At 41.3% G+C, this 14,648-nt stretch overlaps 1 protein-coding gene across 1 annotated transcript; it reads left to right on the top strand.

The window, feature by feature from the left end:
- The first annotated feature begins 1,398 nt into the window (after positions 1–1,398).
- Positions 1,399–13,770, top strand: LOC139544432 (histone acetyltransferase KAT8-like). The gene is made up of 11 exons (XM_071351557.1): positions 1,399–1,810; positions 2,110–2,184; positions 2,315–2,493; positions 2,644–2,697; positions 4,351–4,515; positions 4,719–4,808; positions 5,071–5,211; positions 5,812–5,905; positions 6,299–6,449; positions 11,021–11,175; positions 13,495–13,770. The coding sequence occupies exons 1-11, from the start codon at positions 1,480–1,482 to the stop codon at positions 13,557–13,559; spliced, it is 1,500 nt and encodes a 499-aa protein (XP_071207658.1). The 5' UTR covers positions 1,399–1,479; the 3' UTR covers positions 13,560–13,770.
- The last annotated feature ends 878 nt before the right edge of the window (positions 13,771–14,648 follow it).

Genomic DNA, 14,648 nt, shown 5'->3' on the forward strand with positions numbered 1-14,648 from the left:
TGCTCTCTCATTTGTCTATTTGCGCCTTACGGATTGTGGTTGTTTTGGATGGCTGTTCATCAATCTAAATGTGTATTTAATAATGGTTGAATTCAAGAAGTTTAAGCTGCCTACCAATCATTGTTTTTGAAACCAGTGGACAGCCAATGAAAAATGCGCTCTTGCAACAGCTGCATAGTGCGGATCCAAGCCTATGGAATAAACGCGGAGTTTTTATTGCTCAATCTAATTCATGCTGATAAAATAAATAAATCCATAGGCCTAATGGACGCATGCTCAAACTTGTACACTTTTGATAGACTTAAAGGGGCAATCTGTAGTTTCTACATCAATTTGACTTATAAATTATATATATATATATATATATATATCTATTGATTCTTGAAGAATATAACTTAAATCGCTCATGAGTTTAGTTAATCTGTCACACTCCATGAGAAACCAACATATAAGCTTGTTTTATTCCAATGTTTGTAAACATTGTAAATGTTAACAAACACTGTATAGCCCAATAACATGGTTAAAACAATACTTTTATATCATGGATGGTCAGTCCTTGCATCCATAGCTCTGTCTATTAATCTGAGTATTAATAATCTTAATCTTAGTCCGTTTTGTTATTGTTTCATCTGTGGATTTGCCCTTTAAACAGCTGCATATTATCAAGATATCAAAGTCGCACCAACAAAAAGGTAAACAATAGGCCTATAGCACATGCAGCATATGGCATTAATTTTTCACATGTAAATAGCACTTTTCTGTAGTGCTTAAAGCATGCCATTCCATGAGAGCAGCATTTATTTTTCAACTCGAATCAATGAGCCCAATCAGTCCTCCATGACAACAAAATCATAAATAATGAGGAGGGGTGGCGTATAAATCCTTAGTTTTGGGGTTATGCGCAGGTAAAACAATTTGACCAATCTATACTTCCACATTTCCAAGTCCTATTCTTGAAAATCAAGGGGGTATAACATTTATTGGAATGACTGGAATGCTGATAGACTTTTATTTTTAATGTAAAGATATAATTTAATCGTATTATTATATGTAGTAGAAGGCAATGGGTTTGAAGAAGCCAACATAACCAACCCATAAAGTAAAATGTAACATCCATATACAGCTATATAAACTTTAACATTGATTTATCCTGCAATAGATGTCGTTCAACTGGTAACATACATTTTTGTCTTCTTCTAATGCCTCTTAAAGGGAAAGTAATCTAAAAGTAACGGAATGTAATCAGATGATGTTACTGAGTTTGGGGTAATCCAAAAAGTACGTTACTGATTACAATTTTGTACAGGTAACTAGTAACTGTAACGGATTACATTTAGAAAGTAACCTGCCCAACCCTGGGGGTAGATAATCTGATCCTAGATCTGTTAGAAGAGCAACTTGCTAAGAAGAGTCGTGTACGCCCCCATGTGTACTACGCAAACTCACATTGTCCGGGGCAGTGTTTTGAAATAAGACAAGATGTCTGCCGGAGCAGTGCTAACGACGAATGAGCGTCATATTCGAGACAATAACTATAACAACAATCTTCCAGATGACCGAATGGACGTTGAAATTGACCCAGGACACAACGTAACTGACCGGGAAGACTTGGACGCCGGAATACAAGCCCCTTGTTCATCTAACGGCAGTGGTGAGGAGGAGGATGAGTCGGAGGCCATTGATCGGGAAAGAGAAGCCGGGGGCTCGATTCCTCAGCGCAACGGGGAAGGAGTGTTGTTGGGCAGGGAGCAAGAGGTGTCAGTCGAAATCGGAGAGACGTATTTATGTCAGCGAGCCGACAAGACATGGCGTAAGTATTTGTTTATAAACCATTACTAGTTAGCTACGTTTGAAAAGGCTGTGAGGCAGCGGCAGAGCACTATTTATCAGTGCGTCCCGACTTGTTCTGCGTGCATCTAAAGACTGATAGAGAAACATTTCGTAACTAACTGTGCAGGTTTTTTTTTATTGTTAAATTGTGGTTTTGTTTATTGTTTACATTCAAGCCCATCAAGCTCTATGAGCTGTAAGCTATAGTTAGCAAGCTAGATGTGCTTTTTACAGAGATGGCTACAGTTAATTCAGTAAAACTCAACCTCTTTCTTTCAGATTCTGCTGAGGTTATCCAGTCCAGGCTGAACGAACAGGAGGGCAGAGAGGAGTTCTATGTACACTATGTTGGATGTGAGTGGGACACACACACAGCACTTCCATGCTCTATCTTTTCACACACCTCTCCTTCTACTTTCCTCCACCTCCCTTTATCGTTTCTTCCTCCTCCAATCCTCTCTTTACCTCTCCCCTGGGCCTGTAGTTAACAGACGTCTGGATGAGTGGGTGGGCAAGGCTCGCCTGGCACTGACCAAGACGGCGAAGGACGCAGTGACAAAAATCGCTGAGGGTGGAGGAGGGGGCGAGCTGGGGGAGCAGCCCGAGAGGAAGATCACCCGCAACCAGAAACGCAAACATGATGAGATCAACCACGTGCAGAAGGTAGGCTAGTGCAGGAGGTTCCAGACTACATACCCCCACAGCGGGGATCAGATCCCCATTGTCAATTTCTGTCAGTCAGATGAGTTAGATTCAGATGTTAAATGGGCTCCCTCTGTTCTGTTTTCTAATGGAACTCCTCTTTCCCTCCAGACGTACGCAGAGATGGACCCCACCACAGCTGCCCTGGAGAAGGAGCATGAGGCGGTAAGTGTGTGTAGCTTTTGATATACAGTACCTGTCAAAAGTTTGGATGCCTATTCATTCCAGGGTTTTTGTTACATTTTTATTATTTTCTACATTGTAGAAGAATAGTGAAGACATCAAAACTATGAAATAATCATGTAGTAACCAAAAAAGTGTTCGACAAATCAATAATATATTTGAGATTCTTCAAAGTAGCCACCCTTTGCCTTGATGACAGCTTTGCACACTCTTGGCATTCTCTCAACCAGCTTCATGAGGTAGTCACCTGGAATGCATTTCAATTAACAGGTGTGCCTTGTTAAAAGTTAATTTGTGGAATTTCTTTCCTTCTTAATGGGTTTGAGCCAATCAGTTGTGTTGTGACAAGGTAGGGGTGGTATACAGAAGATAGCCCTATTTGGTAAAATACAAAGTACATATTATGGCAAGAACAGCTCAAATAAGCAAAGAGAAACGACAGTCCATCATTACTTAAAGACATGAAGGTCAGTCAATCCGGATTTTTAAGAACTATGAAAGTTTCTTCAAGTGCAGTCACAAAAACCATCAAGCGCTATGATGAAACTGGTTCTCATGAGGACCGCCACAGGAATGGAACACCCAGTTACCTCTGCTGCAGAGGATAATAAGTTCATTAGACTTACCAGCCTCAGAAATTGCAGCCCAAAGAAATGCTTCAGAGTTGAAGTAACACACATCTCATCATCAACTGTTCAGAGGAGACTGCGTGAATCAGGCCTGCATGGTTTAATTTTTGAAAAGAAACCACTACTAAAGGACACCAATAAGAAGAAGAGACTTGCTTGGGCCGAGAAACACGAGCAATGGACATTAGACCGGTGGAAATCTGTCCTTTGGTCTGACGAGTCCAAATTTGAGATTTTTGGTTCCCACCGCTGTGTCTTTGTGAGACACAAAGTAGGTGAACGGATTATCTCCATGTGTGGTTCCCACCGTGAAGCATGGAGGAGGTGTGGGGGTGCTTTGCTGGTGACACTGGCAGTGATTTATTTATAATTCAAGGCACAGTTAACCAGCATGGATACCACAGCATTTTGCAGCGATACGCCATCCCATCTGGTTTGCGCTTAGTGGAACATCATTTGTTTTTCAACAGGACAATAACCCAAAACACACCTTCAGGCTGTGTAAGGGCTATTTGACCAAAAAGGAGAGTGGTGGAGTGCTGCTTCAGATGACCTGGCATACACAATCACCCCACCTCAACCCAATTGAGAGGGTTTGGGATGAGTTGGACCGCAGAGTGAAGGAAAAGCAGCCAACAAGTGCTCAGCATAATGTGGGAACTCCTTCAAACTGTTGGAAAAGCATTCGGTGAAGCCGGTTGAGAAAATGCTAAGAGTGTGCAAAGGTGTCATCAAGGCAAAGGGTGGCTATTTGAAGAAACTCAAATATAAAATATATTTTGATTTGTTTAACACTTTTTTTGGTTACTACATGATTCCATATGTGTTATTTCATAGTGTTGTCGTCGCTATTATTCTACAATGTAGAAAATAGTAAAATAAAGAAAAACCCTTGAATAAATAGGTGTCCAAACTTTTGACTCGTACTGTATGTAGTAGTAAAACAATGCAGTTCCGAGGGAAGGGGGGAGGAAAGTATTAATGTGTCCTTGCCTTTCTCTCCCAGATTACTAAAGTGAAGTACGTGGACAAGATCCAGATTGGTAACTTCGAGATTGACGCCTGGTATTTCTCCCCATTCCCAGAGGACTACGGCAAGCAGCCCAAGCTGTGGATCTGCGAGTACTGCCTCAAGTACATGAAGTACGAGAAGACCTTCAGATACCACCTGGTCGGTGACTGTCAGCTTCAACAGTTTAAAAGCACTGTTAGCTTCAACATTGCTGTTGCCTTTTATTACCATCTAGCATTTGAGACCAACACTTCTATTTGACCAATATACAGTTGAAATGCTTTGCACCATATACTTGTGTTTCATCGTTCTCCACCTCTATTTCCTCTCTCTACCTTTCCTCTCTCTATCTGTTCCTCCAGTCCCAATGTCAGTGGAGGCAGCCTCCTGGGAAAGAGATCTACAGGCGGAGCAACATTTCTGTGTACGAAGTGGACGGTCGCGACCACAAGGTAAGGACACAAGATGCAGGACCAGACCACAGAGAATTACCCCAAACTGTGTCCTGAAAGCAATTTAAACAGGTGTTAGTTAACTGGGAACAAGAACAACCTTGACCTTTCAACTTAGGTCTTGGGGGTACCCCTGATTTGCATATGTTTGTTCCATCCCAGCACTCACACCTGACTCAACTTCATTGAGCAACTGCAAAGTGTATTAAAACAAACAAACAAACCCATTGATGATAATACTGACCCATGTCTCTTTCTGTAGATCTACTGTCAGAACCTGTGTCTACTGGCCAAGCTCTTCCTGGACCACAAGACGCTGTACTTTGACGTGGAGCCTTTTGTCTTTTACATCCTGACTGAAGTTAACAGGCAGGGGGCACACATAGTGGGATACTTCTCCAAAGTAAGTACTGGTCCCAGTACAGGGATGGGGATATCGGTGGCTACTTGTCCAAAGAAAAAATGTATATCTGTAATGTAGCTGGTTTCTTTTGGGGGAGGGTTAGTAACATATTTCATTAATGATTGTAATTCAAATCAAATTGTATTTGTCACATGTGCTGAATACAACGAACACAGTGAAATTCTTACTTACAAACCCTTAACCAACAATGCAGGAAAAAAACAAGTGTTAAGAAAATATTTACTAAATAAACTGAAGTAAACAATAAATACATAAAATAGAAAAATAACAAATAATTAAAGAGCAACAATAAAATAACAGTAAAGAGGCTATATACAGGGGGTACCGGTACAGAATCAATGTGGTTAGTCGAGGTAATGTCTACATGTAATGCAAATAGTCCGGGTAGCCATTTGGATAGCTGTTCAGGTGTCTTATGGCTTGGGGATAGAAACTGTTAAGAAGCCTTTTGGACCTAAAAATGTCTTATTTCTTGAGGAAAGTCTCAAATCTGAAGGAAAGTGTTCATTGTTTTAGGAGAATGGATAACTCGTATAGTGTTGGCCTACAAAAGCTGAGCCTGTTTTGTGTGTTCCACAGGAGAAAGAGTCGCCGGATGGGAATAATGTGGCGTGTATCCTCACCCTCCCGCCCTACCAGCGCAGAGGATACGGAAAGTTCCTCATAGCCTTCAGTGAGTGGGATACAAACACACACACACACACTAGAGCTGGGCAATATGGACAAAAATCCATATTACGATGAATTTTGTGAATTATTAGGTTAGTGATAAATTGTGAGAAGTTAATACAATTATTAAGCACTAATTATTTTATTTATACCCCTTAAACAACAACTACTACTACTACATTGAATGTTAGCAATTTTCCCATTAGCAATAGCTCATATTAGCCAGCTTAGGCCTATTCCATTTCAAACTTCACATTTCTAGTAAAGGCTACTTATCATTATTATCGATATCAGTAAGATGTTGTTGATAAATGGCCGGTTTGGTTGGTGACTGACGACCATTTTTGGTTTATCGTCCCAGCTCTAACACACACTATCACATGTGCTCTCTCTCTAGGTTATGAGCTGTCTAAATTGGAGAGTACAGTGGGTTCTCCAGAGAAGCCCCTGTCAGACCTGGGCAAGCTGAGCTACAGGAGCTACTGGTCCTGGGTGCTGCTGGAGATCCTCAGGGACTTCAGGGGCACGCTCTCCATCAAGGACCTCAGGTACGTACACACACACACGTAACCTCTTTCACCTCACCATCATGTACAGTTCCAGTCAAAGGTTTGGACACACTTACTCATTCCAGGGTTTTTCTTAGTTTTTACTATTTTCTACATTGTAGAATAGCAGTGAAGACATCAACACTATGAAGTAACACGTATGGAATCATGTAGTAACCAAAAAAGTGTTTATATTTGAGGTTCTTCAAAGTTGCCACCCTTTCTCAAACAGCTTCATGAGGTAGTCAGTCACCTGTGATGCATTTCAATTAACAGGTGTGCCTTGTTAAAATTGTATATGTGGAATTTATTTCGTTCTTAATGCGTTTGAGCCAATCAATTGTGTTGTGACAAGGGGGGGAGTATACAGAAGATAGTCCTATTTGGTAAAAGACCAAGTCCATATTATGGCAAGAACAGCTCAAATAAGCAAAGAGAAATGACAGTACATCATTACTTTAAGACATGAAGGTCAGTCAATTTGGAAAATTTCAATAACTTTGAAAGTTTCTTCAAGTGCAGTCGCTATGGTGACACTGGCTCTCATGAGGACGGCCACAGGAAAGGAAGACCTAGAGTTACCTCTGCTGCAGTGGACCAATTAATTAGTGTTGCCTGCCTCAGAAATTGCAGCCCAAATAAATGCTTCACAGAGTTCAAGTAACAGACACATCTCAATATCAACTGTTCAGAGGAGACTGTGTGAATCAGGCCTTCATGGTCGAACTGCTGCAAAGAAACCACTACTAAAGGACACCAATAAGAAGAAGCGACTTGCTTGGGCCAAGAAACACGAGCAACCTCCGTGTCTTTGTGAGATGCGAAGCATGGAGGAGGATGCAGACACCGTCTGTGATTTTTATTTCGAATTCAATGCACACTTAACCAGCATGGATACCACAGCATTCTGCAGCGATACGCCATACCGTCTGGTTTGCGCTTAGTGGAACTATCATTTGTTTTTCAACAGGACAATGACCGAAATCACACCTCCTGGCTAAGTAAGGGCTATTTGACCAAGAAGGAGAGTGCTGCATCAGATGACCTGGCCTCCACAATCACCTGACCTCAACCCAATTGAGAGGGTTTGGGATGAGTAGGACCGCAGAGTGAAGGAAAAGCAGCCAACAAGTGCTCAGCATATGTGGGAATTCCTTCAAGACAGTTGGTAAAGCATTCCATGAGACTACCTCATGAAGTTGGTTGAGTGAATGCCAAAAGTGTGCAAAGCTGTCATCAAGGAAAAGGGGGGCTACTTTGAAGAATCTCAAATATAAAATATTTTTTTTGGTTACTACTTGATTCCATATGTTATTTCATAGTTTTGATGTCTTCACCATTATTCAACAACGTAGAAAATAGTAAAAACAAATAAAAATGGAATGATTAGGTGTCCAAATTTTTGACTGGTACTGTATGTGAATATCCATCCACTTGCAAATCCACAACATGGGTACACCTGCATTCACTTGTACATACACTACCGTTCAAAAGTTTGGGGTCACTTAGAGGTGTTCTTGTTTTTTAAAGAAAATCCACAAAAAAATGTCCATTAAAATAACATCAAATTGATCAGAAATACAGTGTAGACATTGTTAATGTTGTAAATGACTATTGTAGCTGGAAAAGGAAGATTTTGTAATGGAATATTTACATAGGCGTACAGAGGCATTATCAGCAACCATCACTCCTGTGTTCCAATGGCATGTTGTGAAGAGGCAACTCCGGGATGCTGACCTTCTAGGCTGACTTGCAAAGAAAAAGCCATATCTCAGACTTGCTAATAAAAAGAAAAGATTAAGATGGGCAAAAAAACATAGACACTGGACAGAGGAACTCTGTCTAGAAGGCCAGCATCCCAGAGTCGCCTCTTCACTGTTGACGTTGAGGCTGGTGTTTTTTTTTTGTTGTTTTTTTTAATTTTTTTTTTTTTAATTTTTTTATTCCCTTTTTCTCCCCAATTTTTCGTGGTATCCAATCACTAGTAATTACTATCTTGTCTCATCGCTACAACTCCCGTACGGGCTCGGGAGAGACGAAGGTCGAAAGCCATGCGTCCTCCGAAGCACAACCCAACCAAGCCGCACTGCTTCTTAACACAGCGCGCCTCCAACCCGGAAGCCAGCCGCACCAATGTGTCGGAGGAAACACCGTGCACCCGCCCCCCTCGGTTAGCGCGCACTGCGCCCGGCCCGCCACAGGAGTCGCTGGAGCGCGATGAGACAAGGATATCCCTACCGGCCAAACCCTCCCTAACCCGGACGACGCTAAGCCAATTGTGCGTCGCCCCACGGACCTCCCGGTCGCGGCCGGCTGCGACAGAGCCTGGGCGCGAACCCAGACTCTGGTGGCGCAGCATAGCACTGCGATGCAGTGCTCTAGACCACTGCGCCACCCGGGAGGCCCGAGGCTGGTGTTTTGCGGGTACTATTTAATGAAGCTTCCATTTGAGAACTTGTAAGGCGTCTGTTTCTCAAACTAAACACTCTAATGTACTTGTCCTCTTGCTCAGTTGGGTATCGGGGCCTCCCATTCCTCTTTCTATTCTGGTTAGAGACAGTTTGCGCTGTACTGTGAAGGGAGTAGTACACAGCGTTGTACCAGATCTTCAGTTTCATGGCAATTTCTCGCATGGAATAGCCTTCATTTCTCAGAACAAGAATAGACTGACAAGTTTCTAGACTGAAAGTCCTTTGTTTCTGGCCATTTTGAGCCTGTAATTGAATCCACAAATGCTGAGGCTCCAGATACTCAACCAGTCTAAAGAAGGCCAGTTTTATTGCTGCTTTAATTAGCACAACGGTTTTCAGGTGTGCTAACATAATTCCAAAAGGGTTTTCTAAGTGACCCCAAATTTTTCAACGGTAGTGTATGTCAAGTACTCCCACGTCATAGTTGTATACAGTTGAAGTCGGAAGTTTACATACACTAAGGTTGGAGTCATTAAAACTCGTTTTTCAACCACTCCACAAATTTCTTGTTAGCAAACTATAGTTTTGGCAAGTCAGTTAGGACATCTACTTTGTGCATGACACAAGTCATTTTCCCAACATTTGTTTACAGACAGATTATTTCACTTTATAATTTACTGTATCACAATTCCAGTGGGTCAGAAGTTTACATACACTAAGTTGACTATGCCTTTAAAGAGCTTGGAAAATTCCAGAAAATTATGTCATGGCTTCTGATAGGCTAATTGACATAATTTGAGTCAATTGGAGGTGCACCTGTGGATGTATTTCAAGGCCTACCTTCAAACTCAGTGCCTCTTTGCTTGACATCATGGGGAAATCAAAATAAATCAGCCAAAACTCAGAAAAAAAATTGGTTCATCCTTGGGAGCAATTTCCAAATGCCTGAAGGTACCATGCTATTCTATACAAACAATAGTATGCAAGTATTAACACCGTGGGACCACGCAGCTGTCATACTGCTCAGGAAGGAGATGCGTTCTGTCTCCTAGAGATGAATGTACTTTGGTGCAAATCAATACCAGAACAACAGCAAAGCCCCTTGTGAAGATGCTGGAGGAAACGGATACAAAAGTATCTATATCCACAGTAAAATTAGTCTTATATCTACATAACCTGAAAGGCTGCTCAATAAGGAAGAAGCCACTGCTCCAAAACCGCCATATAAAAGCCAGACTACAATTTGCAACTGCACATAGGGACAAAGATTGTACTTTTTGGAGAAATGTCCTCTAGTCTGATGAAACAAAACTAGAACTATTTGGCCATAATGACCATTGTTATTTTTGGAGGAAAAATGGGGAGGCTTGCAAGTTGAAGAACACCATCCCAACCATGAAGCACGGTGGCAGCATCATGTTGCAGGGGTGCTTTGCTGCAGGAGGGTCTGGTGCACTTCACAAAAAAATGGCGTCATGAGGAAGGAAAATTATGTGGGTATATTGAAGCAACATCTCAAAACATCAGTCAGGAAGTTAAAGCTTGGTCGCAAATGGGTCTTCCAAATGGACAATGACCCCAAGCATACTTCCAAAGTTGTGGCAAAATGGCTTAAGAACAACAAAGTCAAGGTATTGGAGTGGCCATCAAAAAGCCCTGACCTCAATCCTATAGACAATTTGTGGGCGGAACTGAAAAAGCGTGTGCGATCAAAGAGGCCTCCAAACCTGACTCAGTTACACCACCTCTGTCAGGAGGAATGGGCCAAAATTCACCCACCTTATTGTGGGAAGCTTGTGGAAGGCTATCCGAAACGTTTGACCCAAGTTAAACAATTTAAAGGCAATGCTACCAAATACTAATTGAGTGTATGTAAACTTCTGACCCACTGGGAATGTGATGAAAGAAATTAAAGCTGAAATAAATAATTCTCTCTACTATTATTCTGACATGTCACATTCTTAAAATATAAGTTGTGATCCTAACTGACCTAAGACAGGCAATTTTTACTATGATTAAATGTCAGGAATTGTGAAAAACTGCGTTTAAATGTATTTGGCTAAGGTGTATGTAAACTTCCGACTTCAACTGTACATTTGACCACACACACACACACATTTGACCACGCCCCAGATTCTCATTGCTCTCCCCCCTCCACAGTCAGATGACCAGTATTACCCAGGGTGACATCATCAGTACGCTACAGTCCCTCAACATGGTGAAATACTGGAAGGGCCAGCATGTCATATGTGTCACTCCCAAACTGGTTGAGGAACACCTCAAGAGCGCCCAGTACAAGAAGCCGCCAATCACAGGTAGACATGTTTCCTTTTCACTTCTCCTTTTCACGTCTCATAGGCTCCGTCCCAAATGACACCTTATTCCCTATATAGTTCACTACTTTTGACCAGAGCCCTAATGCACCCCCCCCCCCCAGGGCTGCAGGTAGCCCAGCGGTTAAGAATGTTGGGCCAGTAATTGAAAGGTCGCTGGTTCGAATCCCTGAGCCGACTACATTAAAAATATGTGCCTTTGAGCATGGCACTAGTTGCTCCAGGGTTGCAGTCAATAATGGCGAATCCCTGGCTCTGACCTCCCTCTCCGAGGGTGTTTCAGGGATATGCAAAAAACAAATGTCCGATTTAACATGCATATAATATACACTACATGTGAAATAGAACAAATGTAAGCACACAGTTTTTTATTATTCCCTATATAGGGAATAGGGTGCTATTTGGGACAATAGCACCCTAGTCCCCTCATTTGTAATTACTTATCAGAAAGGACTGAATAGTTTTTTTTGTGGCCTTGGTTCCATCTGAAATATTCAGCAAAATGATTGAATACTTTTTAGAGTTTACCTCCCAGATGTGAAAAATGTGTTTTGCTATTGTGTATGAAAAAAACTATTCAGACCCCTTGACTTTTTCCACATTCTGTTACGTTACATCCTTTATTGTAAAATGCATTAAATAAATACAAATCCTCAGCAATCTACACACAATACCCCATAATGACAAAGCGAAAACAGGTTTTTGAAAATTTTGCAAATGTATTCAAAAAATAAATCAAATGAAATGCCTGTAATGAAGACAGATAAAATGTTGAAGGATTAATGTTCTCTCTCTTAGAAAATAGTCCTGATCGTATAGGTCTAAACCTAGACAATATTTTTTTTAAACGACTAACAATACCCAGAATTCATACATTTTCCTTAATTTTATATTGTAAAGTCATGTCTTCCTACACAATAGCAAAACACATTTTTCAAATCTGGGAGGTAAACTCTATAAAGTATTCAATAATTTTGCTGTGTATTTCAGATGGAATCAAGGCCACAAAAATAGTTATTTTTTGCAAAAACAAATCTTACCCGTGGGGGTTTCATCAGACCAGAGAATCCTTATTCTCGTGGTCATGAGAGTTTTTAGGTGCCTTTTGGCAAACTCCAAGCGGGCTGTCATGTGCTTCCGTCTGCCCACTCTACCATAAAGGCCTGATTGGTGGAGTGCTGCAAAGACTGTTGTCCTTCTAGAAGGTTCTCCCATCTCCACAGAGGAACTCTAGAGCTCTGTCAGAGTGACCATTGGGTTTGGAACCCAATGGTCACCTCCCCGACCAAGGCCCTTCTCTCCCGATTGCTCAATTTGGCCGGGCGGCCAGCTCTAGGAAGAGTCTTGGTCGTTCCAAACTTCTTCCATTTAAGAATGATGGAAGCCACTGTGTTCTTGGGAACCTTCAATGCTACAGAAATGCTTTGGTACCCTTCCCCAGATCTGTGCCTCGACACAATCCTGTCTTGGAGCTCTACGGACAATTCGTTCGACCTCAATGCTTGGTTTTTGCTCTGATATGCACTGTCAACTGTGGGACAGTATATAGACAAGTGTGTGCCTTTCCAAATCATGTCCAATCAATTGAATTTACCACAAGTGGACTCCAATCAAGTTGTGGAAACGTCTCAAGGATGATCAATGGAAACAGGATGCACCTGACCTAAATTTCGAGTCCCATAGCAAAGGAGTCCCATAGCAAAGGTTCTGAATACTTATGTAAATAAGGTATATATAAAAAAAAAACTGTTTTTATGGGGTTTTGTGTGTAGATTGCTGAGGATTTTTTTATTTAATCAATTTTTGAATTAGTCTAACGTAGCAAAATGTGGAAAGTCAAGGGGGTCTGAATACTTTCCGAAGGCACTGTACTTTGAAGAACCTTTTTTTTTTTTTTTCAGACAGCATAGGCAGCAGCTCTTTAGAGATGAGATGATGACTTGGAATTAAATGATAAAGTTATAAAACAAATGTAATATATACAATTGAAATATTTTATTGAAGTAAAGTAATGCGAATAAATTATGTGTGTGTGTGATAAGTGGTAATGGGCTGTCACTACCATCATGAGACTTTTTTATTAATAGTTTTATTCTGTGTTACAGCATTCAATGTTTAAACAAATATGTTCTTTTTTGTTGTTGTAATTGTACCAAAACCAAACCAACCTCAAAGCAGTAATCGCTCAGCACTAGTATACAGTATGCAGTTGTCTCGTGAGGATGATATCATAGTAATAACACTGTCACAATGTGTGTGTGTGTGTGTGAGCCTGACCAGAGTGTTTCTCTGTCTCCTCAGTTGACACCGTGTGTCTGAAGTGGGCCCCGCCCAAACATAAGCAAGCCAAGTTCTCAAAGAAGTGAGGGGAGGTGCTAGTGACATCATGCCAGACTACCCAACCAACCCACACACGCATGGTATTCGTTCTCGAAGTGCCTCCTTCCCTCCCCTTGTTCTTTGTCCCCAGTTTAAGCTATTTGTTGTAAAGAGGAACCAACATGTACATAACTAACGTCTTTCAGTCTTTTCATTTTTTTAATTTTTTTTTTTAATAAACAAGGATAGTGATATTCACTTGGGTGGTCTTTTTTCTTTCCTTTAACTTAGTGATTTGTACTGGCAATTTCTACTTGACTCAATAGCAGTGTTTCTCTTAGTTATATTTTTCCTTTGGGGTGCAAAGGCACCTGAAGCAACTACTATGAAGACTGAGTGAAGACTACTCCTATATGCTTTGAAAATACTGGTAATAACAATCATGGATGCAATAAATAAAAAAAACGTCAGTATTGTTATTGATTTTTTTTAAAATTACAATTGTATTATATGGCGCACAGTTGTTACTCAATTATGTAAAGTTGATATATGACATGAAGTGAGAGAAAGCAGTTGGTATTAGATTTCACATGGAGGCGTTAGGTATTTTCTCAACAAATTCCCGTAAGACTTTGTCTATATTGTCATGTGGATAATAATATGTTTTTAAAGGAATTGAATGGGAAGGCAGGGGTGTACAACACTCCTCCTAGAGTGTTCGGTTTGCAGGCTTTTGCTCTACCCCTGCTCTAACACACCTGAATTCCGGTTGAATGAAGAGATTGAGATAAAACTGTCCAGTTTGAGTGTTTGTTGCAGCTCGTTCCAGTCGCTAGCTGCAGCGAACCCGAGAAGAGGAGCGACCCAGGGATCTGTGTGCTTTGGGGACCTTTAAAAGAATGTGACTGGCAGAACGGGTATTGTATGTGGAGGATGAGGGCTGCAGTAGATATCTCAGATATGGGAGAGTGAGGCCGTAGAGGGTTTTATAAATAAGCATCAACCAGTGGGTCTTGCGACGGGTATACAGAGATGACCAGTTTACAGAGGAGTATAGAGTGCAGTGATGTGTCCTATAAGGAGCATCGGTGGCAAATCTGATGGCCGAATGGTAAAGAACATCTAGTCGCTCGAGA

This window comes from Salvelinus alpinus, chromosome 1 (assembly GCF_045679555.1).
Source record: "Salvelinus alpinus chromosome 1, SLU_Salpinus.1, whole genome shotgun sequence".
Lineage (NCBI taxonomy): Eukaryota > Metazoa > Chordata > Actinopteri > Salmoniformes > Salmonidae > Salvelinus > Salvelinus alpinus.